General features: G+C 31.8%; 5 protein-coding genes across 9 annotated transcripts; 3 read left to right on the plus strand and 2 right to left on the minus strand.

The window, feature by feature from the left end:
- Positions 1-205: 205 nt before the first annotated feature.
- Positions 206-1,583, minus strand: LOC106121050 (uncharacterized). Its single transcript, XM_013316538.1, has 5 exons — positions 1,138-1,583; positions 810-1,057; positions 599-731; positions 394-523; positions 206-320 (listed from the first exon to the last, which is right to left on the minus strand). The coding sequence occupies exons 1-5, from the start codon at positions 1,492-1,494 to the stop codon at positions 235-237; spliced, it is 954 nt and encodes a 317-aa protein (XP_013171992.1). The 5' UTR covers positions 1,495-1,583; the 3' UTR covers positions 206-234.
- A 293-nt stretch (positions 1,584-1,876) lies between these two features.
- Positions 1,877-7,926, plus strand: Su(z)12 (Polycomb protein Su(z)12). The gene is made up of 9 exons (XM_013317083.1): positions 1,877-2,029; positions 2,122-2,168; positions 2,252-2,539; positions 2,850-3,066; positions 3,370-3,605; positions 3,796-4,012; positions 4,545-4,750; positions 5,412-5,686; positions 6,209-7,926. The coding sequence occupies exons 1-9, from the start codon at positions 1,930-1,932 to the stop codon at positions 6,897-6,899; spliced, it is 2,277 nt and encodes a 758-aa protein (XP_013172537.1). The 5' UTR covers positions 1,877-1,929; the 3' UTR covers positions 6,900-7,926.
- Positions 7,927-10,558: 2,632 nt separating this feature from the next.
- On the plus strand, positions 10,559-12,520 carry LOC106121111 (uncharacterized). The gene is made up of 5 exons (XM_013316611.1): positions 10,559-10,733; positions 10,803-10,844; positions 10,922-11,388; positions 11,675-11,846; positions 12,271-12,520. Exons 1-5 carry the CDS (start codon positions 10,652-10,654, stop codon positions 12,507-12,509), a joined length of 1,002 nt encoding a protein of 333 aa, XP_013172065.1. The 5' UTR covers positions 10,559-10,651; the 3' UTR covers positions 12,510-12,520.
- Positions 12,521-12,985: 465 nt separating this feature from the next.
- On the minus strand, positions 12,986-16,199 carry LOC106121217 (methyltransferase-like protein 22). Of its 5 annotated transcripts, none has more exons than XM_013316758.1 (6): positions 15,983-16,199; positions 15,215-15,293; positions 14,872-14,982; positions 14,143-14,334; positions 13,746-13,913; positions 12,986-13,330 (listed from the first exon to the last, which is right to left on the minus strand). In XM_013316758.1, exons 2-6 carry the CDS (start codon positions 15,291-15,293, stop codon positions 13,029-13,031), a joined length of 852 nt encoding a protein of 283 aa, XP_013172212.1. In that variant the 5' UTR covers positions 15,983-16,199; the 3' UTR covers positions 12,986-13,028. The 5 variants fall into 5 exon arrangements, with proteins under 5 accessions (XP_013172212.1, XP_013172209.1, XP_013172208.1 ...); XM_013316755.1 differs by having other exon boundaries at positions 15,976-16,199; XM_013316754.1 differs by lacking the exon at positions 15,983-16,199 and adding an exon at positions 15,782-15,969.
- A 624-nt stretch (positions 16,200-16,823) lies between these two features.
- Positions 16,824-24,624, plus strand: Pdi (protein disulfide isomerase). Its single transcript, NM_001311799.1, is given in 10 exon segments — positions 16,824-17,048; positions 17,184-17,381; positions 17,673-17,944; positions 18,616-18,783; positions 19,842-19,951; positions 20,672-20,792; positions 21,719-21,885; positions 23,034-23,199; positions 23,450-23,539; positions 23,799-24,624. Coding segments are annotated over 10 exon segments (1,488 nt in total). The 5' UTR covers positions 16,824-16,900; the 3' UTR covers positions 23,847-24,624.
- The last annotated feature ends 1,141 nt before the right edge of the window (positions 24,625-25,765 follow it).

The following is a 25,765-nucleotide window of genomic DNA, read 5'->3' on the forward strand; positions in this document are numbered from 1 at the left end:
ATTTACTCATATTGATCATAGAAATAGATGAAAAAAAGTTTAAAACTATATTTGTTTTTATTAAAACCCATTCCTTATAAGTAAATACTTTATTGAATACAATAATATAGTTGTAAAAAAATAAATAGTAGTCACACTACAAAATGGCACCTTAAATTAATAAATAATGTATAGAAAAATACTAAATATTTGGCATTTGGATATGTTTACAGCATAATACTTTGTACTCTTAATCTAAGCATATTCAGACTGCAATGTGACAGAAAACTGCCCCTTTGGTATACTAGTTGCGTGATACCACACTCTTGTATCCAACAGCACTGGAAATATTAAAAAGTTAGTGAAAGTTTTATTAAAAAAGATTATTGAAGACAGATTATTGGATATTCTTACCAACATCACCTGGCTCAACGTAATATTCAAATTTATGACACACATGTTCACATTCAGGTACTGGGGCTATGGACCAGTTTTTGCTGCCTTTTATCTGCCCTTGCCACATCAGACGAGGAATATAATCCAACTGGAAATACCACTGTATGAAAATCATTAGTTCATAGCTTACGCATAACATTTAAGTAAATTTAATAATATTTACATGCATTACAGCCCCAATCTCGTAACCAAAGAATATATTTTCAGTCTCTGGAAACTCAGCATCATCAGGTAAAAATTCTGGTATACTGTAGTATTGCCTTATTTTTGATCTGATATCAGGATGACAGTTTGCCCTAAAAATTAATGAAAATCATATTGAAATCATGTTCATATGTGCAGCAATTTAATTTTTTGCATTTTATTACACTTACCATCCAACATACCAAGGTTTATAACCATGTTCATTCCTTACTCTTTCCTTAGGCATATTGAAGACTTCTTTTAAAGAAAAAAGGTCAGATTTAAAGTTAAGGAATTGACAACCTTCTTCAAATAATTCATAACTTCCCATTGTGCGTTCATAAAGTCTTTTAAATAGATAGTAATTGAAGTATTTTATTGCTCTCCAGTGGTTAATAACATTTTTTATCACAATTGGTTTTGATGTGTAAGCATGTTTCTGAAATAGATTCCAATGAGAAATTAATAAAAACAATATTTTTTTTACTAAGATATAACTGGTGCAAATTACGATCTTACTTTGAAGCTGCCACGAGTTACATTTTGTAGTATGATAGGTTTCGTAATGTTCACACAATAGTCGCAATCAGCGAGAGGACGCGTCGCTTCCCACATCAAGTAATTTAGAGGTACTAGACATCTAGCAGTCAATATATTTTGCACAATACTACTTAGAACCACAGTTAATATCGCCACGATTATTATCGGAATTATGATTCTTTTGTGCGTTTTATTGATTGTGTTTTCTTCTGCAAAGTTACAAATATAATCAATTTGTTTCAATGTAGATGATCGTAACCCCTTTCGTAAGCCACTTATTTGTACATTTTTTAAACGCTTTTTTACGTAATAAACATATGGATCCGACTTTCTCATTATGCCATTTCACAGAAGAGTAAATATTGTATTTGTTTTATAATTTTATTAATAACATATCCAATACAAACTAATCAATTTCAATTTAAAAGTTGGATAAATTGTTTATGTTTGTCAAAGTACAAAGTTTGCCTGTATCACTTTGCTTTTTCACTGAAAAAAACTAAAAAACAAAAATGTTTTCCAGTTGCTTTTATGTTTAATGTTGAGAATTTTCTTTAATAAATAGACGATTTTAACAGACATATTTTGAGGCAAAATATGAGATAGTTCTAAAGAATTTTCGCAAAAATTGTACAAAAAAGTAAATTCTTTAAAGTCATCAAAGAAGTTTTGTTACGTCTATGGTCTGACCTGACGCTAGCTGTCATGTCAATCAAGTCAACGAACTGATGAACTTGGCGGTTTTAGGATTAATTCGATTAAAACAAAAAAATGCCTCCTAAAAAGCGCGATAAAGACAGTGAAACAAACAAAAACTCTAAAATAGATCATTTACAAGCTGATCATGAACTGTTTTTACAAGCCTTTGAAAGTAAGTTAGTAACAGTAGCTATTGATATGCAAGCGTTCATGTTTGGTTAATTTCTGCATTATCAAAACTATTTGATTATTCTATTTTTCCAGAGCCTACACAAATATACAGATTCTTGCGAACGCGGAATATGTTATCGGTATGTTCATCTTAAAGTTTTAAAGTCGTATATTTGTTAAAGTAACGCGTTTACTACATAATTTCCTCTCACTTTTCTTACAGCCAATATTTCTCAATAGAACATTATCATATATGAAACGAAGAATGTCGAGAAGTAATAAAAGTAGAATCGGCTTCAAGGTAGATTCATTATTAGAAAAAATAACATTAAAAAAGAGTACAGAGATTCAGCCAAACAGTTTAGGCGGCTACATGACGCTCACATTTTTAGGATTTTACGATAAAAGTTTAGATGATCCCAGAGATTATCAAGTGAAAGTCGAAACATTACTATTAAAAATTTGCCACAAGAAAAGAAAAGAAAGTTCATCAGCCATTATTGAAGTGTCTGTAAGTATTTATGTTATTAAAATATTTTAATCCCTTACAGTTACAGTAAATTGTTAAAATCATTTAAAGGATTTTTATTGGATTACTGTCACTTTTTGTATTTCAGGATTTTTTATAAGATGTAGTGCTACCTTATATTACAAAAAGCACTATATCTTGTAATTAAAATTCAAAATCAAAAAAATATTTTAACAGATATACTTCTAATCATATTAAATATTGATTAATACAAATAAAAAAGGAGAAATTACACTAAGGAGAATAAATTCTTGTATCATTTAAAATTCTACAAAAATGTATCCAATTTCAGGTTGGCAGTTGCTCAGTCCCATTAAACCCATCAACGTCAGAACCTCCTGCTATGGCATCAGCAGTTAGTATATCTAGTGACACATTCAGTCCATCACAGGGCCCTAATGTCAAGTCTTACATGCTGATGCTTAGAGTCACAGTGACAAGAGCTGCTAGTAACACTACCACAAACAATGCAACAAGTTCCACGGAAATCACCAATGGTGATAGTGAAGGTATAATGAATCTAATTACATCAGATGTGAATAAGAATGTTTAGATGAATGGATGTTTGAAGGTATCTCCAATAGCTTAACAGATCTCAATAAAATTTGGTCTAGATGTAGAACATAGTCTGGACAACAGACAAGCTAGTTATGTTAGTTTTTGTAATAACAGTTGGTTTATAAAAGTGATAAGTAAACCAAAGTTAAATCTTTCGTTATAAAAATTGTATTAGTGCACCATATTCAAACTCATAATGGAATTTACAAAAGTAATACATACTATTGTTTGCTAATTTTTTTTAATAATTTCAGAGCCTTTAACCAAACGCATAAAATCTGCATCCGATCACTTAAATTCGACAACGGAAAATAAATGGAGCAAGCTCTATGGCAGTGAGTTGATTGTCTATGACAAGCATAATCGCTGTTTACTTACGAATGGAGAGTATGACTTGGTGCTTCACGATGCGACTCCTGGCAGTAGAAGTGCTACCATCACTCGGTCACCTCACAAAGCTCTCATGGCTCAGTGGGAGACAATACCTAATGTAAGCAAACAATTAAAAATAAAACTTTTTTAATAAATTATTTAATACTATAATCTGCTATGCGTAATATTGTGCTATTCTGTTGCTTCGCTATGTATCAAACGCCTGTTAAAATTTACTGTAAAATGCATTGTGAAAAAATTGCGATAATATAAAATAATTAGGCATTTAAATCTGTGTACTTTTTAAGGAAAATGATGTGCAATCAGAATCAAATCCATTTGATATATTCAAAGTGAGACCTTTATTGAAACTCAAGTTGAGCTGGAGTCAAGAACCTACCAATGGTCTGGTGAACAGACCAAAACTGTACCAACAGTCTACCGAAACTAATGGAGTGAAAAAAGATTGTGTTAACAAAGACCGGTTACCCACACAGAAGTGTCATGCAAATGACATTAAAAATGGTGAGTTTTTAATTCATATTTAAAGTTTTATCACAAAACATGTGTGGACATTTTGCTATTTTCTTTACAACTATCCAAAAAATCATCATCATAAACCTGCCCTTACCTTGCGGAGGGTCAGCACAGTATGTACTACTTCTCCATACATCTCTATCAGCCGTCATATCTGAATCTACCCCTTTCCTATGCATATCTTCTTTCACACAATCCATCCATACTTTCTTGGCTCTTCTATCTTTGTAGCCATCCACATTCAATCTCATTATTTTTGCTTATATCATCATCCCTCTGCATAACATGTCCAAACCATGCTAATCTGCTTGCTCCTCAATTTCTTGAAAAAAATTCCTCAATATACAAAAAGTTCGTAATCTTCTTCCAGTAAACTTTTTCTAAGTTACTTTTTCGATTAAAATTCTCACAAATAAGATGTTTGTCACATTCCAATAATACAACTAAATTATTTACAATTATAAAGTTTTAAAAGAGACAATTTAACGTGTTTTATATGATCATGTGTAAACATTTGTAGGTGACAAGTCTAAAGTGGATACCACTGAAGGTGATGGCAAACGTCAGCAGATTATCTACCAGTTCCTGTACAATAATAACTCGCGTCAGCAGACTGAGGCGTGCGATGATTTGCACTGCCCCTGGTGCTCGCTAGACTGTGGCGCACTCTACTCCTTGCTCAAACATCTCAAATTATGTCATTCTAGATTCAATTTCACATATTTTGTAAGTAATAATACCTTTTAGATTTTTATAATAGTGTTTTTTACTAGATTTGTTTGATAAATTATTGGATAAGTTTGTCTAAAGTATTGCTACTACTTTTTCTTTTAATTAATGAAGGCTCAAGCGTTTTTTTCGATTATTTCCTTAATATCTAGGTTGTGCATAATTGAAAATGTAACGAGCGATTTAAAATTAAATAGTAAATGATAATCTAGATCAGTGGTTCCCAAACTTATTTTGTCTACTGCCCACTTTGAGAATAAATATTTTTTTAGCGCTCCCATATTTTCACATATTTAAAAACCACTATAACTTCAAATTAAATTAATTAATTATTGTGACCTATATATGTATATTAACGGAGAATTCTAAACGAAACATTTACTAAAACCCGCAACTTGAGACCTGCAGTGCCCACAAGGGGGCGTTATCGCACACTTTGGGAAAGACTGATCTAGATAGACAATAAATTGTTAGAACTACTATAATAATGAGCGAGACCAAAAAAAAAATTACAAAACATCTTTTCAATATAACATTGTTAATTTTTGCATATTGATGACAATTTTGTCAAAAAAAAAACTTATAGTTATGTACAACAGCAATGATCTTACTATTAATGAAGTGATAGCTTTTACTACAATTTGATTTCCTGGCACAGCCGATCCCCGGAGGTGCACGTATAGATGTATCAATCAACGAGCTGTACGACGGGTCGTACACCGGCTCTCCGCACGACCTGATAGCGGCGCAGGGGCGGGGGTGCGGGGGAGGGCCGCGGGCGGGGCCCACACGCCGCGCCTCACTCACACACGTGCTCGTCTGCCGCCCCCGACCCCGACCTCCTCGCACCAAGCGGCACAGCCTCGCAGAGTTCCTCGAGCTGGATGACGCTGATGCTGAGTCACAGCGACCATATCTCACAGGACATAACCGGTAAGTATTTAGGATATCATTTTTGCTATGCGACATGCTGCATTTGATATTGATTTGATGCGATCTATAGTTAAACAAGGATATCTCAACTGTCGCGATTGTTTCTGTCAGATCTTATTAATGTTATAATTGCGAATGTTGGGATGGATTAATGGATGTTTGTTAGAAGGTATCTCCAAAACGGTTGCATAGATCTTGCTAAGATTTGGCATAGATGTAAAACATAGTTTGGAGGAATACATAGGCTACTAATTAAGTTATTTTTAGTGCCGTTCAGAGTCGCGGGCGACAGCTAGTATATCTATAAAACTACTTAGACATAGAAAATTATATGACAACTACACCAAGAGGATCTTGTGACATTTTTTGGCGGTGACAGGGGGGCGCTAGTGAGCTATCATAATTTAGTTTGACTTATACCCACTGGTTCAGATATCCGTGTCGGTCTATGATAAAAAGTTTATATAGAAAGTATGGAACCATGATCGTCATCAAATTCGATGTATAATTTTCTCGTTTCAGTTTATATCATCACACGATAACCTGTCTACCTGTGTATCCTAACGAATTGGATATAGATTCAGAAAGTGAAACAGATCCGTTGTGGCTGCAACAGAAGACTATGATGATGATAGATGAGTTCACAGATGTCAACGAAGGAGAGAAGGAACTCATGAAAATGTGGAACCTTCACGTTATGAAATACAATTACGTAGGCGATTGTCAAATACCACTCGCCTGCCAAATGTTCCTACAAATGAAAGGCAAGGAGCTACTAGAAAAGAATCTATACAGAAATTTCATACTACACATGTGTTCCTTACACGATTTCGGACTTTTAAGTCCGGTTGCTTTATACCAAACTATACAAAGGCTGAACCAAATGCTGGCGGACAACGCCGAGGCCAAAGAGAAGATGCGAGAATCATTAAAAGCTCAACGTGAACATTGGAATTTGATCGGGAAATATCAACAACCAGTAATAATAGAACAGAAACCTCAAACTACAACAGCTAAATTAAATAACGTTGAAGCTTCACCGTCTGTCAGAAGAAAAACATCTAATCTACAGAACGCAAATAGAATGGGCAGTGCAAGTTCTAACTTTACAAGCACTCCGGGTCCAAGCGGAGAGACTAAGAGAAAGATGTCATCGGGCAGTATTCAGAGTCGCAAACGATCTTCTATATCAGAAAGAAAAAGTTCCGTATAGCAAATGTTACAATCAAGAAACAATAGGATAATGGATATTGGTACTAACCATCTAGTGGGTTTGATAAACTGGTTTAAAGTGTTGTGTTTCCGGAATCTTCTTACTTGTATTTACAAGTATTCTCTTACATGTGTCTATAGAAAATTAATGTTTATGAATTATCTAATTTTCTTAAAAGATAGATAGCGATAGCTATCTTCATCTGAAATAAGATAAAAGAGCTTCTATTAGGCTTAAATTCAATTAATAAAACCCAATAGTTTAGATTCGATGCACATTTTCATAGAATCTCGTGTGTTTTTGTTTGGGTGCAATTAACATGAATTTATAGGATTTTTGAATGCAAAAAAATGTTGTATCTCTTTCTAAAAATTGTTGTATGTGTTTAGAACAAAATTATTTTCATTATAACAGTTTAGGTAGTAATATTGAATTTGAAAAATTATGTATAATTTGTCATACATTTAAAATTTACATATGCTCAGAGGTTCTCTGGCTACCCTATTAGTGATAAAGTCGCGAGAGGTTTTTCTTTGTTAAAATTCAAAGTTATTGTTAGACAAGAAATATTGCATTTAGTATAATTTTAATTTTTTTTTTATTCATTGAAATTAGTACATACACATCATATCAAAATGGCGTTATTCCTATTTTAAAAATGGCTATTTTCATTAATTGGTCAGTAATTTTATTGCAACTGAAATATTTAATTGCATTGCGTTTGAATCCAATAAGTAATTTTTAGTGTTTTTTAAACATATCCTTGTTTTATTCTTTGTGGGCCACTATCTCAGATCTTGCCTGTTTTTGCTATTTCATTTTTATTTGTTTGAAAAAAAATTATTCTGTAGCGATTAATTATGAGCACATAAAACAAATAAGTTATTTTAAAAAATTAGCACTTGACCACAATCGTAAGTAATTTTAAGTATATATGTGGTCGAAAGTAGTGAACTGAGAATGTTCGTAAGTCATCGTATTATAAAGACTATATTTTACGAAACTAAACATTACACATATGAAAAAATGAGAAAATTAGAACGCTAAAATTGTTGAATAGAAATCAATTGTTATTAATAAGAATAAAGAAATTTGTCCAAGGCTCCAATTGCGAAAGTTATTAATCTAACAATAAATATAGTAATATTCTTTTCAAATATCTTGGCGGCTCGAGGTCATGTGAATTGCACAGTGCCCTTACCCTGCATCTCTCTCGCGCTCGCGTGAAGTTAAGAGCCGCCAAGATATTTGAAAACTATAATACTAACTTAGAAACTCAGTGCAGGGTTGGCATTTATAAGGTTTATACATTTTACAGTAGAAATAAAATAATAAAAATGATAATCTCTGCTCCCTTATCGACAGTTAATTATTTGTTTTTATACTATAAAAGTAGATGTACAATACGTAAAAGGTTGACGACCCCTGTCTTAAAACGTGCAACCTTTCTCTCTTTAAATGCCAATCACAGTAATATTAATACGATATAACTTATAATTAATTTAATTTTATACATTTTAATTATACAACTGGGCTATGCATAATTTTAATTTTAGTAAGCATACTTTGAAATATTCAAATTCGCACTGATTGGTAAGATCTCGAAAATTCTGAATGATTCGACTTCAAATGGCTAAAATACCGATGATGTTTGTTAATGTGAGCGAAAGTAATTTATGTTTAGTTATTAACTTAATAAAATTAACTAATACTGAATTAAATTTTAATTTAGTTGAATGTATTTTACGTGTCAAAATACGAAAATAACTAATCGGTATGATATGACACTCTGCCTACACTATCTTGGTTAAAATCATGAATTTTTAAATATAATAAAGATAATCTCGTCTAAAATGTAAATCAAGGCATAAAAAATATTTTAGTTTGTTTATTTCTTTTTTATGTGTTTTACATTTATCCCGAGATAAGCATGTAGATTCCAGTGATGTTCGGATACAATGGAAAAATAAAAACATAGATTGAATGTATCAAAATATTTCTAGTTAAATGAAAATATAATTTAAATTACTTTTTAAGTTCATTATCAGTCTGAATTCAACGTTTCCATGTTGCGTACCCCTGGATTTTTTCCTCTTAGTGTTTATATGTGAACATTAAATAGCTAAAATCTTCCGTTGCTGTATTTAGATAATCAAAGAATGTTGTTTTTAAAAAGATATCTATGCTTTTGTTTAATTGTCCGATTAAAAAAATCTTTAAAACAAAATGCATGATTAATTATAGACCAAGTTTTAATAAAATGAAAATAATACTGCCATTGAAAAGACTGTAAATCCGGTTGCCTTATTCATTAATCTCAATACAATATATTTGTTTTATTTTCAAGTTAATATAGACAAGATATACATAGTTCCACAAACTAATTACTCTGTGGTAACGCGCCAAGATCGTTTTGAGTGTTGCCATGGTCTAGTTCTTTAAATTTTTTTACTAATGTCAATCATGACACAGATTTAGTAATAAAAAAAGAGAAAAATATATCAAGTTTGTGGGTCTTTACAAACGAATATTTCGCCTAAACATTGTATACTTTTGCATATATTTATCGAAAGGTTTTACAGAAATTCACAATTTAGAAAACTAATATTGACAAGAATTCTTTATAGCCCGACTTCGCACGGATGCTTTTTACGCCGCGTTCAAATAGATTAAACATGGCAACACTTTTAAAACGCAATGCTTTTTTATCGCAGTGTTGCATTTTTAGCACTAGTGGTGGGTGATTTTAAAACTCGCTCGAAAGCCGCTAACGCCTAGTTTTAATGAGGCGAAGAAAGCGTCCGGGCGAATACGGGCTTATTTAGGTAAGAGATCAAAATTTAGGCGTAAATAGTTTTCATAAATTATCTGTCTATATTGTTTTCTTTTTCTATTAAAAGTAAGATTAGATTGTTACAGCTTCTAGTAGCATTATTTTTACATAGTTCAATGTTTTATTATAAGTTTTATCTGCTTTTTGTATATTATGTGACATAATATGCATTTCAAACGAACAACGGTTATTTTAAATTGTTTTTTTTTAAATATTATACTGTTCTTATGTATAATATGTAATAACGTCTTGTACTTATGAAATGGATTATAACAATTATTTTCAATAATCTGATGGGTTTTATTTGCCTTGTTCTACCTATATAAAACCTTGCCACATGGTGCATAATATTTCAATCTATGCAATCGATATAATTGAAGTGTCTATATTTAATATTTATTACATATTTATATTTTTTTTATCTATAACGAGAAACCGCTAGTTCGAAGTAAAGGTAAGTAAATAATTTTGTTTGAAGTCGTTTCGTCTAATCGAAAGTTTGGAACTTGAAATGAAACGGCATTGTTGATTTTACAAGTTTTTCTTTTAATTTCATCTGTGCCATATTTACTGATTGAGCTGAAATGCATATATATTTAAATTGCGTGAGAATGCAATATGATGATATGGTGCTAATCTTATCATGGACATAGAAGGTGACTATAGTTTGAAATTTTTATTAATTATACGAAGATTTTTCCATGTTCAACGTCGTATTCTTAAAGTCAAAATAAATGATAAATAATTTCTCTATGGCATATTTTAAAAGCAAACCCGATGATTGTTAACAAATGAAACGAGGTTTTATGACAAAATTGACACTGGGAATATTGAAATTGGAACTGCCAATGGCGAACGATGCAGAGAAAAATGCAAAGACATTTGACAAAGCTCACACATTGAAATTTATTGTTAAAATATGTCACATTCGAAGAATGCACATAAATTATCTGAAATAGAATCTATAGAAACATTTAGAAAAGGCAGACAAGAGGATGAAGGTAATTTAATTTCCGTCTGAAAAACCAAACATTAAAAAATATAATAAAAACAATCTTATTTATTTATAGGTGAAATAATTGATAGTAATGCTGAAAATTGTATATATGCAGGTAAGTTATATATTCAAATTGAATTATATAAATATACAAACACATAATATACATATAAGTAATCATTGAACTTCTAGTAACTGTCTCAAAGAAATCATCGTTTACGGATGAAGACCCGACGTTGGATTTTGCACAGAAATCATTTATAAGTATTCATTCAACGGATCAGTTATGTCAGATACCGAGCGCTAGGAGTCAGTGCAGCCTTGAAGAATGTAACGTGGAGGTGATCAGTCTGAACGAAGTATTCCCATCGACTTCGGAGGAAAGTTTCTCCAACGATGACGATCTACCTACGAAACGGGATCAAAAATATTCTAGAACAAAACAACCGATTAGTAAAATACACAAAGATAATTCAAGATCATCGTACGTGCCGACTAACAGTAAATCGACTACTGGTCCTGGTAGACTTAAAGACGGGATGGACGCGCCTGTCCGGTCAGATTTTGATATACCCAAGAACACTCTTCATGTTGTAGGCAGTAATCCTGGCGAGCCTAAAATGACGTATCCTGATCCACCGAAAAAGATGTCCAAAACCGTAAGACCATTATTTAAAATTCATTTTGAACATGATATAATATGTTGTAAATATCATGGCGGTTCTTAACTTCGCACGAGTGTCTGCGAAGAACACATTGTAATGGGTAGCGGGTGCTGGAAGAGTGTCACTGCTCATTGTGCCCATGACCTTGGATCGCCAGGATATTTGAAAATACTATTACCAAATTTATTAAAAACGATAGTCTAGTTGGCGAAGAAAATAACATTTTGTCTTACTATGGATACAAAATTATTTGCTATGATTATTATTTTTGTTGATTTAGATGAAAAAACTTCTACGTAACATCGATAAGCACAAGGTGGAGCAGAATAGCAAGAGCAACGAGAAGGCGATCAGCAAGCTGACGACGATGCGTGGAATCCTTAAAGACAACCGCTGCGACCTCGAGTGTACCGGAGACTCTACCGCACACGACTCGGACGACTACAACGCAGGTCTTGACGATATTACTAAAGAATTTCCATTGCCAAAACAAAGTACAATTGTAATAACATTAAAAAAAAAACAGTTTCCGCAGAGGAAAACATCCAGTTAAGACTTTTTCTTTGTATGGCGACCGATGAAGAAGTCCATTATGTCCTTCCGCCGTTATTCGAGGCCTTGTAAGCAATATTGAGATGATTGACATTCACGACTTTTAAATCAAATGAGGGTAGTCAGATAAAGTGTTCCGTTTTTAATGCTTAAATGCCTGCTCAAAATGAGCGCTGGCATACAACTAAAGGGGTTTAAGTGGGTTACACCCTCACAAGCAGGTTATCTTTGTTAAGATCTGTTTATAACACACCCTGTCTTGCGAGTCTATTAGGATTAATTATTGTTAATTTTTTTATCTGTTTAAAACAATATTTTTTGCAGCCGGTGAAACTTTATCGTTAGACATGGATTTGGATTCACAAACAAACTACACGAAGCATTCGCCCGATAAAAACGTATCGTTTAATACGCAAGTTGTCATCATACATTTCACGGGCGATCTTTGCGTTGGTCAAAGTATTGAAACTCTTAGCAAAGAGAAAGATCAACAGGCGAGGAATTCGGAACTAAAGAAAACATTCCTCACCAAATATAATGAATTCTGGCCGACGCAGAAGTAAAATCAATAAAACAAAAACTTATTTTTTTTAACAATATAGGTATAAATTTATTATTCGTTTTTAAATCAAAAATGTACTGTCACATATGTTATTCGATATTTATTATTTTATACTGTTTTATTATTGTACAATGTTAAAATTATGAGAGTTGTGTCGTTATTTTATTTAATAAAAGTCAATGTTGCCTGAAGTTAATTTGAGTGTTTGATATCAAAATACTTTCGCTATACAGCAAAAGCTCTTTATTCGCGGGGAATATGTTTCACAAAAATACCGCGAATAAGGAAAGAAGAACTCGCGAATACGGACCTTTTTACTGTATTATTATTAAAACTGTAAGCAAAAGTTGTATTGGCGCAACTTTATTTTTTCAGTATTTGTTATATCATCGAATCAATATTAGCAAATCGTGAAAAAAGTGGATCGGTTCAATGTCCGTCTATAGGTTTTTTTTGGTTTAAAAAAAAAAACAAGTATTTCAACAACATTTATATTTAAACACGAAAACAATATCACAGACTATTTCACTACTTTTGAGGTTATCTTCCACAGGACTAATTCTTTCACGCGATCATACGTGAAATATTTAGGAAAGTCTAAAGGCAGTTGTTCCACAGTCCACGTGGCATAGACATTCTCAGTTTTAACCTTTTGCAGTAGTGCCAGGAATGTTTCATAGCACGGAGCTACGGAATCCATATGTTCTATTGTAAACACGTATCTCTTCTCCATTACAATGTATAATACTTTGGGTGGATTTGTATTCATAATTCTTTGCGCTGTTGATATAAACGCCGCTGTGACGTCATCATCGTAGATCACTGAAAAATATTAAATCTGTAATAAACAGCCGCGAACTAGCTGTCGCCCGCGACTTTGTGCGCGCTGATTTAAAAAAATTTAGTAGCCCATGTATCTTTCCAAACTGTGCTCTTCTTTGCTAAATTTCACGTATAATCAACCGAAATAAACAACTGTTCTTTTAAGTTTGGGATAAATTACTGAAAACAGATGCCATCATCAATTTAAACATTGGAAAGTCCCAAATAGGCAATAAATGAGCCAGTTTGCTAAAATCTGTAGTAAACTGTTGCAAAAAGAAAACCAAATCACACAAGATATAAAAAGAAGGAAGGAACATAGAATTTCCTCGACATTAGATATCTTTACATAGGCCTAAGTACATTATTTGAATCTTAAATCTAAACCTGTAGTTCAAATATAATGATATCTTACCATCAGCTGCAACTACGATATCAACTTTTTGAATTTCCTGTATCAATTGTCTACTCCATTCAATTTCCTTGAAGTCGAGCGGCATCACTTTAAATTGAGATTTAATTAACTCACTGTTATATTTAGCATTCAATTTAATTAACTCCAATATTCCACCCAAATCTATATCTGAAATAAAAAAAAAACTTTAAGAAATCCCTTGAAATTATGATTTCTTAAGAACTAGGTTGCCTATTGTTAGAATTTTGACTATAATTAAACATCATTTTTTTTTTTAAATTTGACTAGTTTTGGCTCGTAGCTTCATCTACGCGGCATTTCAGAGTTGTTAACACAATTTCCTTATTATGATAAAATCAATATGATGGAATTAAATTAATACATAAATAATATATACCTGTGCATATAACTTTCTTTGCGTACAAAGCAGCAACAAAACTCGTAAATCCAGTGCCAGCTCCTAATTCCAGTACAGTTTTACCGTTCAACTTCCCATTCAGTCCCAAATGTATCAATAAATCACCTAAAAGGAATGCTCCTCTCCATACTTGCAGACCCACTAAAGCTATTTTAGTCTTTGAACTGTGTTCTAAAACAAACAAGAGATTAATGAAAAACTATTTTTTTTTTTATATCAAAAGGTGGCAAACGAGCGAGCAGCCACCTGAAAGCGCTGAAATAGCGAAGTGACTGCTGCCCATAGACATATGCAATTGCATATGCGCTGCCTACCTTTAATCGACGGAGGAGAGGATGCACAGAAAGAAAATATCTTCCCTTTCCATGCATCCTCTCATCCGTAAAGTCCACTTCCACTTCCCATCCTTTCCTTATAAAGAAAAGGATGGGAAGGGAAAGAGGACTGGAGAGACTGGAGGATGTTTCAATCTCTTTTACAGAACATGATAAAATAATAAACACAGACTTAAAATAAAAAAAATTGCTCTACGTAACCATAGATTGAACATTGTGACACTTGTGTTAACACTATTGTTTTCTCTGTTTTGTCAAATAGAATATAAGGGATGACAATATTGCCATTTGTAACATGGAATACCACCAGATTCCTTGATGGTACATATCCATACATGTAAAAAATTGTATATTATCTTTGAAGAAAACTTACCTATCTTAACACAAGCTTTAGAAGGTCTTTCAATATCTAAATCATCATCATCATCAAATGTACAGCTATTTTGACTCAAAGGCAGCAGGAATGGAAACTCCGATATAACATCTGAAAATGCAAAAGTAGAGTAAATTTTAATAATTAGAATAATTTTACTATTTCTATATAATATATAATATCCTGTTAAGTTGAATATAATTATAAATACACATTTCCACTGTAGTTAAATTGTACTATCCCCTAGTGTTCTATTTATAGTACAGTTAGATTCCAATCAAGTCAATTATATTATTTTACAAAGTAATTAAATGTTTTAGAAAATTAAAAATACACTACTTACTTCCTTCTTGGCTTGGCTTTAATTTCGTTTTATAATCATATTCCTGGTATATTTCAGAAGTTACTGTCATCTCCGGCATCTGTAAAATTAAAAAAGTAATTAATTTCTAAAACCACTTTAATAATTAGTAAAACTATTATTTAGTAAAAAAAAGTTTTTTTCTATTTAATTCACAAGTTTTAATTAAAATTAAACTTTTACCGTGACATGTGATTATCATCTATGACTGTGATGAACTATCTAGGATAGTCCAAGTGTACAAAATTTGGATGTTAGCCAATTTTAAAATTCTAAAATAAATTCACTGAACATACATCTTGCGAAGGCCAATATCCATTAATTTACCAATTCAAACGTCACTTGTAGAATAGATTCGCACACAAATTATTTACAGGTGAAAAGAAATAGTTGTCTGTTTTCACACATTATTAAGATGCGACATCAGCGTAATATTTCAAAAAAAGAGATATTTTATATTGCTAAATAAATTTAGCTTAAATGCGTTAAACAGTGTCACAATTAATATTGAATTCATGTAAGTAGTTCTTAACATTTATTACATTTTACCTCTGATTCTGTTTCCATTTCCAACTTAGATGTCTCATATTAATTAAAGTCATTTACAAATGCTACTGTTCTACATTGTGTATTATCATTTGATTTTCTTTTAAACGACTAGAATATTTACAATCAATTATTTATTTTCAATTTTCAAACTTTGATGTAATGATTTTGACAATACAGTCGTCTGTCATACTCAACTCATAACTCATATTTTGACGGAACAGCTATAGAAATGTTATTAAATTTGTGTGGTTTTAGCTTCGTAGATATGTTATGCCAAACAAACTTTACAATCGTTTTATGTATTGTTAGGTAATCAGATAACTTAACGATTTAATCTTAATCACCACGATAAACACATAATCATGTTTACAAAACATGGTTTTACAAAATGCGCGCGAACGTCGAATGTCAATGCCAAAGAAAAAGTTGCCACTATAAACACTGCACAAATTAAATAAACTGTTTTATCCAGCTTCATCCTTTTATTAGTTTATTGTAATAATTTTTTTTGGCTATTATTGGTCACAAAATTGGTCCTTTGGAGTAATAATTGTATATGAAATAAATAATATTATCTTGATTCTTCGCAATACAACTTAAAATTGATACAAATTGCAACTACACGTTTGTAGTATGATAAGTTATTTAGAGTTATTTTTTTTATGTTTCGTATTATTTTTAAGTTTCAAAATTTAAACAAATGTTACTCGAATACGCAATATTATTTATATAAATACCAGACTTGTTTTAAGATAAATGTAAAATGTATTCATTGACAATAATGCCGAAGCTGAATTAGGTCCCTGAATCAGCAAAAAAATATTTCAGCCGGAAAGCGAAATTTTTATTTCTTATACTAAAACCGTTGTAATATACCTAACTCATTTGTATTTAACACCTTGGTAAAATTGTATTTTTATTTTTCCTTTAAAAAGTTATCTCGTTGATGATATAAAAAAAACAGTGTCAATGCTGGCCAATCACAGCCCAACACACGATCGACGCTGCCACGTCAAATGCGACGGTGTGAGTGTGAATGAAGTGGCATTTTCGGCGTTTTATTCAGCATCGTCGGCCGAATTTAAACTGTAGTTGTGATCAGGCATTCGCAAATTTAAGATGCGAGTTACGTTATTTGCAGTAGCGATAGCCCTTTTGGGTGCCGCGTTTGCCGATGAAATTCCCACAGAAGATAATGTGCTAGTACTCAGCAAAGCCAACTTTGAAAATGTTATTTCTACCACTGACTTCATTTTGGTTGAATTCTGTAAGTTTGTAATTTCTTTTCTTGCCTAACTGTTAACAAGAATTAAAAAGTTAAACTCTTAAAGTAGTTAACATTTTTTAAATTACTAAACGCCGGTAGGTCTTTGTACAGATTGTTCATATATTTACATTACAGATGCGCCGTGGTGCGGGCATTGCAAATCGCTTGCGCCCGAATATGCCAAGGCCGCTACAAAGTTGAGTGAGGAAGAATCTCCCATCAAACTTGCCAAGGTTGACGCCACGCAAGAGCAGGATCTCGCAGAAAGTTTCGGTGTAAGAGGATATCCCACGCTGAAATTCTTCAAGAACGGCAACCCCATCGATTACACGGGTAATGTTATTAAAATGATAATTTAATGCTACGTAAAAATGTTATTGCTTTCTAATCAATGATGGAATTAATTTTCTTAACTATGTTTTATAAACTTTTCATGCATTTCATAAGCTATTTATACATTATTCTTGCAACAAATCTTATCAAAACTTTGAATATATGACTCCATACAATCATTATGAGTCACCTTAATTTATTAGATTGACTAGTTAATTTTAACATACTCTAAACTAAAAAGGTTAAGTTTATACCATATACATTTTTCTTAGTTGGTTATTCTTATAACAGGTGGCAGACAAGCTGATGATATTGTCGCATGGCTGAAAAAGAAGACTGGTCCTCCAGCTGTTGAAGTTACATCTGCAGAACAGGCCAAGGAACTGATTGCTGCCAACAATGTGATCACATTTGGTTTCTTCCCCGACCAGGCCACTGAGAAGGCAAAGGCTTTCCTCAATGTTGCTGGCTTGGTAGATGACCAAGTGTTTGCACTTGTCAGTGATGAGAAACTCATTGAAGAGTTGGAAGCTGAAGCTGGCGATGTCGTCCTGTTCAAAAACGTAAGTCTATTTTAGTATTCAGAGTTTTGTATGTTCAAATTAAGGAGATAAAATTATTTAAAATGTCTCTTAAATTATTCTAAATAGCAATTTAAAATATAGTATGTTTTTCTAGGATACAATTTTGTTGCTATGTTAAAATGGACTATGTTTCTTATTTTTTAAGTGTTTTATTTGTTAGGTATATTAGTGCAGTCAATATAAATATCACTAAAAACAAAGATATAAGAAATTACATTATATATTAATGTATGTAAATGTTATCATAATGTAGATGTGATATTTAAATAATATGATGAAATCTGTTGTCAGCCAGAAATAATAATAATAGTCCCCCCATGGTAATAACAGAGATAACAGGTTCCTGAGACTGCAACAAAATTTGTTCATTTAAAATTAGTAATATCCATATTATTATAATGTTAAAATATATAATGATAATATCACTATATGTAGATAGTATTTTAGAGATAAAATAATTAAAATCAACAAATGGAAAGTTAATAATGTTACTAAGTAAATTTGTATATAACAATTGGTATATTAGTTTCTTATCTAGGGTTAATGATAAGACTTGACCTATTTTTACCAACATTATCAATGCAACAAAGTTAATAAAAAAGCACAGTTTTGTTTTATATAACATTTGTAAGTAAATATTTTTTTATCAGTTTGAAGAGCCACGTGTCAAGTATGACGCTAAAGAGCTTGATGAAGATCTGCTCAAGACATGGGTGTTTGTGCAAAGTATGCCCACTATTGTTGAGTTCTCACATGAAACCGCATCCAAGATCTTCGGTGGACAGATCAAATACCACCTGCTTCTCTTCCTGTCCAAGGTAAGTTCCCTATAACCTATTTAGTTAATCTATAATAATTTAAGTCTAATAAAAGATAAACTTTTTTAACTTACAGTTGGTTTCCGAGACCAAAATTTCTCTTTAAAACATATTTATCATCAATGTCATTGTCTTTTACAAAACAGAGATAATGATGTTTTAAGAGGAGATTTAAGGCTCGGAAACCCATGGTTAGTATTAATTTATGTGAAACTGAATAATATACAGACATTGCAAAGATATGTTTTAAATATTCAAAATATACAATGAGATTTATATATAATAGCAAATTTGATGCTCCAAGCTTGTAAAGTAGCAATATTGAAAATTTACACAAAAGATTAGATTAAAAGCGTCAATAGCCTAATGGTTAAGGGTAGGGATTTCCGATCACGAGGTCGGGGGTTCGAATCACGCCATTCGACTATTGTAAACCATATCCTAGGACAAGCCTTGAGCTTAGTTGGAATGGTAAAAGAAATATTAGTAAATTTACAAAAAAATTTGCTAAAATTTTTTTACTTTGAGATGTACATAATAATGACATATATTTTGTTACTATGTAGATGATATAGTGAAAGTTTTCTTAATGCACCACATATAGAGGTCACATGATCTTTGCAAGTCTGAATGTGAAAGTTGATTAACAACTTTTACCAATAGATTAAATGTTATAAGTAAAAAGAAACATATGTATTATATGTGCATACATTTACTGTTATTTTAAATTGTATGCATGCAATTTTATAGTCTTTATTATTTTAATTAATTTATTTATTATTTCTAAAATAAAATAATAGAATTACTAATATTTTCTTTTATAAATAAGTAATAAAAATTAAATTAAAACTTGAAGGAAGTCAAACAACTATCTATGACGTCCATATTTTCTATTAAAATGTATCTCACATAAGTTCTAATGAGGTGAATGACCTACTAGATACATTGACCTCTAGTCACGTATCGTCGATGAACTTTGAGCGAAGTATACGACGATAGAATTTCAACCTTATGCCTTATATGTTAGAATTGAAAATATAATCATTTATTTGTTGTAGAAAAATGGTGATTTCGAAAAGTACCTTGATGATTTGAAACCTGTCGCTAAGAACTACCGCGACAAGATCATGGCCGTCGCTATTGATACTGATGAAGATGACCACCAGAGGTAATGTATTTATGACAGTAACCATACTCAGAGTTATTTAATGTGGAGTTTACTTGTCCCTCAGTGCAGATTTCTTATATCACTAATTGTGGGTTCCAATGACTAAATGTCAGTTTGAAACATATTGTTATGTTTTCCTAAATATGACAGGGATGATGATATGTTTTATACATATATTTTGGTCTCAGAAACCAACGGTGAGAAGGAAGGAAGAAAAATAAGAATATTAATTCAATAATTATTATTGAGTGCTTTTGTAATGTTATATAAAGTATCTTTATCTGCATTTAAATTTATTTAATATATATAGAAAGTAAATTTTGTATGAACCTTCACTTGAAGTGGGAAGTAAAGTTTCAATTGATTTCTCAAGTACACTTATATTTATCCACTTAATTACATATATTCTTAAGTACAAACTTAAAATTATTGTTTTAAGAATTTATTTTCTGTAGAACTAGTCTAAAAATATCTTAGATCTTTGCATTATACATCTTATAAATACTAAAATGCGAATGTTTGGATGGATGGATGTTTGTTAGAAAGTACCTCCCGAACAGCTTCATGGATCTCCCTGAAATTTGGCAGATGTACAATATAGTCTGGAAGAACACATATATTAGTCTAGTTTTTTTAATTCCGCGCGGACGGAGTGGCGGGCGACAGCTAGTTTAATATAATAGATAGGAAATATCTTTTAATATATGTATCTTTCCTTAGGATTCTGGAGTTCTTTGGCATGAAGAAGGATGAGGTTCCTTCAGCCCGTCTCATTGCTCTGGAACAGGACATGGCCAAGTACAAACCTGCCAGCTCCGAGCTTACTGCCAACACTATTGAGGTAAATACTAAAATTAAAATTATTAAATTACTAATAATAGTTGTATATTTAGAAATAATAATCACTTAATTTTTAACTACATAATTGAATTATTTATTTTCAAAATTAATTTATTTGATAATATCAAAGTTATTAATAATCAATTATTTCTGGTGTATTTGAAACAATATGTTTATTTTGCTAATTATTTTACAAACTCTGTAGGATTTACGAGAATTGATTATAGAATGATATAGAATTAAAAATACTGTATATAAAATTAAGGGTGGTTTCGGTCATTATGTTAGGCAACACATTTGCGTATGTACAACGTAACATTTATGGACAGCGGTCGCTTCACTATTTTGGCGAATGCTCGTTTGCCTTAGTAAAAAAATAAATTTACTTATTTGCACAAATGTTACGCGTTTAACAATCTACGTGTTAAAACTTAACGCTTTGAATTCAATCTACAAACATCCGATTGGACACGTCACTTATAAGTTTGTGTACTTTACGCACAATTCGACATGCTGATAATATTTTCTGCGAAATAACTGGATTGTTAATTTCAAGATTGGAAAAAACAATATAATTGCAGTGTTGTCAAAAATTTGATTTGTCCTCCTTAATAGTCTCTAAAAAAACGATTTCAATCGATTTCGAATGTTTGCTTATCATTTGGTATCAACCGATCTAAGGATCGCAATAGCAATCGAAGATACGATCTATCGATTGGAGGACGATCGGGTAATTTTTATCCGTTTCATACCAATTACTAAAATAATTTTCGAATTGATTTCAAGATAATATCGATTTTAGCGGTTACGTTCTCGAGAAAATTTAAAAAAATAAATACAAAATAAGCCCACGAATTTTAATACATAAGCGTATTTAAAATAATTCTTCATATGAGCTATAATCTTATTTTTCTATTTGTTTACCAGGAATTCATCCAATCATTCTTCGCTGGTACCCTGAAGCAGCACCTGCTCAGTGAGGATCTGCCCGAGGACTGGGCAGCCAAGCCCGTCAAGGTGCTGGTGGCCACCAACTTTGATGAGGTCGTCTTTGACACCAACAAGAAGGTCCTCGTTGAGTTCTACGCGCCATGGTAAGATTATTTTTACTACTATCAAAGAAACAATATACATAATAAGTAAGAAGAAAATACCGTAAATATTTATTATCTATATTGTTAGTCCTACTAACATTATAAATCCAAACGTTTATATGGATGGATGGATGGATTTGGTGTTTTCATTGAAGTTATCTCCAGAACGGCTGAATGGATCTCGATGGAATTTGGCATATTTTAAAACATATTCTGGAAGAAAACATAGGCTATTGGAGGAGTAGGATATATAAGGAGGAGTCACGGGCGACAGCTAGTAACCAATGTGTTTTAACTGATATGTTTTTTTACTGAAATATGAATCAATTTGTTTATAAATTGCGTCAGTAGTAGACATATTGAATTATTTATTCAGTTGTGTTGAATCGTTAAGACATATTCAGTGAGCCGGAGACGGGCATTGTCTGCTCGATGGTTTGGAAACGCACAAATTATCATTAATTATGTCAGACCTTAGCATTGTTTTATGTTATATGTTGCTGGAATTATAATGTTTGCTTCTCAAATACATGCCGTTTCACCTTGAGAATTAAATGGAGTCTTGTTTCAGTTATATTTGTACAGTTTTTTTTTGTTTTTGTATATTTGTCGGTTTTAGAGCAAGTTTGCTTAGTATTTTTAATGATATTTGTTTTCAAAATGTGATGCAATACTGTTTAAGTAACTAATAGCTAAGCAACTGAAATGTAAAATAACCTATTATTATGAATATTTTATCCAATAATTAATACTAGAAACAATAAAAATGTGCAAATAGCGGAATTGTAGGATATGATTTTCGGCTTTTTATAATTTTTTTTTGTGGAACGTCAGTGGCTCAGTGGTCAAGCTCTTGACTTGCAATCTGCAGGTCCTGCGTTCGAATCCCGCCATGCACCAATGTGTTTTTTGATTTTCAATTTACATATGTACATTTATCCGACGTACTTACGGTGAAGGAAAACATTGTGATGCAACCTGCACATATCTGAGAAGAAATTCCAAGATATGTGTGAAGTAAACCAACCTGCACTGGGACAGCGTGGTTGATTATGGCCTAATCACCCTTACTTAGGGTAGGCTCCGAGCCCCTCGGTGGGGATGTATAGTGAGCTGATGATGATGATAATTTTTGTGTCGTTGTGTAGGTGCGGTCATTGCAAGCAGCTGGTGCCGATCTACGACAAGCTGGGCGAGCACTTCGCCGCAGACGATGATGTCGTCATCGCCAAGATGGACGCCACTGCTAACGAGCTGGAGCACACCAAGATCACCTCCTTCCCAACCATCAAACTGTACACCAAGGACAACCAGGTACACCAACAACATTCATCTTAAAAATGCCTATATTTCGTAACAAATAATCTGCATAAATTCTTGCATTAATGTTAAGCTAATTTATTAATTTTAATTTCCAGAGTTTTAAAAATAATATTTACACTATTCAAGCGATTTTTTAACTTTAAAGTCATTGACGCAACATTCTTGATACTTGTATTTGGTTGTTATGTAAAATTGATATTTTATAATATGAAATATAAATGAATGTATTATTGGTGTGCAGGTGCGCGAGTACAACGGCGAGCGCACGTTGGCCGGACTCACCAAGTTTGTGGAGACTAACGGTGAAGGCGCGGAGCCCACGCCCTCAGTTGTATGTAAACTTTTGTAACATGTACAGAATTCGTCTTTATTACAGTTAAAAGTTTCTTTGGAAGAACCATATTGTTTTAAATATTATATGTATAACAAAAACTCATGAAACAAAATTATAAAGAGGTAGAAAGTCTGACAAATTTAAATGTCGTAATCTCACCATAAAATTAAAAAGAAGCCATTACACAAAGAATTAATAAATTCTGTTCTCCTAAATTATATTCCAGCATTAATATTTAATTTTACTTTTATTTCAGAGCGAAGATGATGAAGACAACGAGGCGCCGTCGAGGGACGAGCTGTAAAGGCGCGGCCACACTCAAGACTTCCATAGCGTACTTTGTATAGATTATAATTATATTTTACACTTAATATTACATTTAGAATCGCATTTCGTCTGCCAGGCCCTTTACTATACGTTGTTTGTGTTCACCGTTGGTTTTCACTGTCGAAAAACATGCGTAGACATGTCATAGTTGTATGTTTAGTTTCGACAGTGGAAATTTACATTTAGGTTGTTTTTTGTTAGCGCATCGCGCACAAGAAATTTATTATGAGCAAAAATCTTTATCTAATGAAGTTCTTTTTCTATGTTTTGTAATGTTTAATACTAAAAGAAACTAATTCCATGTTCTCTTTATTGATATTTATCGTAATACTCTGATTGCATCTGTATGGGGAATAATTTATTTGAAATTTAATAATTTATTTCACAGAGAACATTTTAAACTTAATGTATGTGTATTTATAATTTCTGTATCATGATGGGGCGAGATATTTGAACAACAATCAGTTATTTTTTTAATTGATTTATGACATGAAATATTTTAAGAGACGTAAATGCAACAATTCGAATTATTTCTTTTGTAAGTTTTTTTTTATTGATTCGTTAAATTTGCATAATTTTAGAAAGGTGCTTTTAAGTTTTAAATACATTTTGCAGTTCCGCTCGCGTGTAATTCTAAAATCAGTTTATATGAATCCAGTTTTGTAATTGTAAATAGGAATTTGTTGGAAATTACCTAAATAATGTTGCATGTATCTATTGTGGATACAGAAATTGATAAATAAAGTTATAAAAACTATAAATTATTTTATTTTCGACTGTCGGACGGAGATATTGCCGAAACATGTTTTTGTACATGTTTTAGGAGTGACAATTCAGAATTACAACAATTCTTTTATATAATTTTACTTATAAATAAAACTTCACCATCAGTTAAATGATTTTATTAATTATCTTAAATACAACGATTAAAACATAAAATAACTCTTTTAAATAATTAACATTAAGCTTGTTCTTTTAAATTATCACATCAACACCGAAATACAAACATCGAGACGAAAGTGGAATGAATAAGTTGACTTACAGTAGTATTCCACTGATTACATCAAAAATAATATACAGGGATGTCAATATGGAAGAACCCGGATAAGAGAATCATTGTTCGAATACATTGGACTTCTTCCATAAGCGAGAAACTGCAGAATCCTCATTACGCTTATAAAAGTGACAAAAATTTGACTCCGAGTTATCCTGGTTCGATTATATATTAATACAAATTAGTGAAGTGCTAACGCTTACGTTATGAGTAAGCAAGTTATAAACGAGTCAGATAAAAAAAAATCCATTAAGTAGTGAGAACTGGATATTATTTTTTTTTGTTTTAAGGTGAGTTGTTGACTTTGGTAGACCTATAAGGTAACATATATGTTATACAAGATCTTATATCCTTTAATAATTCGGTTAAAAAGATTTTTATTTTATTTACGAGATAGTTTTAATCGATTATGTCAATAAAATATATTATTACAAACATTTTAATGTAAATTTTACTTTTTACCAAATAAATGGATATAAGGTCTTGTTATAAAATTGCAGAATTCATTTTTTTAACAATATACATACATCGCATAGGCTGACCACTATATATGGATAGGATATACACCATACTATTTTGTGCCTATTTGATGTTCGCCATTTTGGCGCTGACGGTTGCGGTTAACAGTGGTGAGAATACGAACTAACATTAGATATAGAATTAACTGTCAGGAACTTCAACTGGTGCAATTCGAAACGATGCAAAAGCTGTCATTTCTAAGTAACGACCTATCCATTTATAGAGGTCAGTGGTATAAAGTAATGAAAACAATGCATTATCACAATCTACACTCGAATACTAGAAAATAGTAATTTTAAATTACATTATGTATTAAATGCTCC

Source organism: Papilio xuthus, unplaced genomic scaffold (assembly GCF_000836235.2).
Source record: "Papilio xuthus unplaced genomic scaffold, Pxut_1.1 DF826945.1, whole genome shotgun sequence".
NCBI lineage: Eukaryota > Metazoa > Arthropoda > Insecta > Lepidoptera > Papilionidae > Papilio > Papilio xuthus.

Coding starts and splice junctions, on each gene's coding strand:
- LOC106121050 (XM_013316538.1), bottom strand. CDS start 1,494: ATGAGAAAGTCGGATCCATATGTTTATTACGTAAAAAAGCGTTTAAAA. Junction 524..598: donor AGATTGGGGCTGTAATGCAT/GTAAATATTATT, acceptor TGGTATTTCCAG/TTGGATTATATTCCTCGTCT. Junction 321..393: donor CGTTGAGCCAGGTGATGTTG/GTAAGAATATCC, acceptor TAATATTTCCAG/TGCTGTTGGATACAAGAGTG.
- LOC106121111 (XM_013316611.1), top strand. CDS start 10,652: ATGTCACATTCGAAGAATGCACATAAATTATCTGAAATAGAATCTATA. Junction 10,845..10,921: donor TGAAAATTGTATATATGCAG/GTAAGTTATATA, acceptor TTGAACTTCTAG/TAACTGTCTCAAAGAAATCA. Junction 11,847..12,270: donor CTCGGACGACTACAACGCAG/GTCTTGACGATA, acceptor TATTTTTTGCAG/CCGGTGAAACTTTATCGTTA.
- LOC106121217 (XM_013316754.1), bottom strand. Junction 14,983..15,214: donor AAAGCCAAGCCAAGAAGGAA/GTAAGTAGTGTA, acceptor TTGCATTTTCAG/ATGTTATATCGGAGTTTCCA. Junction 13,914..14,142: donor AAAGAAAGTTATATGCACAG/GTATATATTATT, acceptor TTTTTATTTCAG/ATATAGATTTGGGTGGAATA.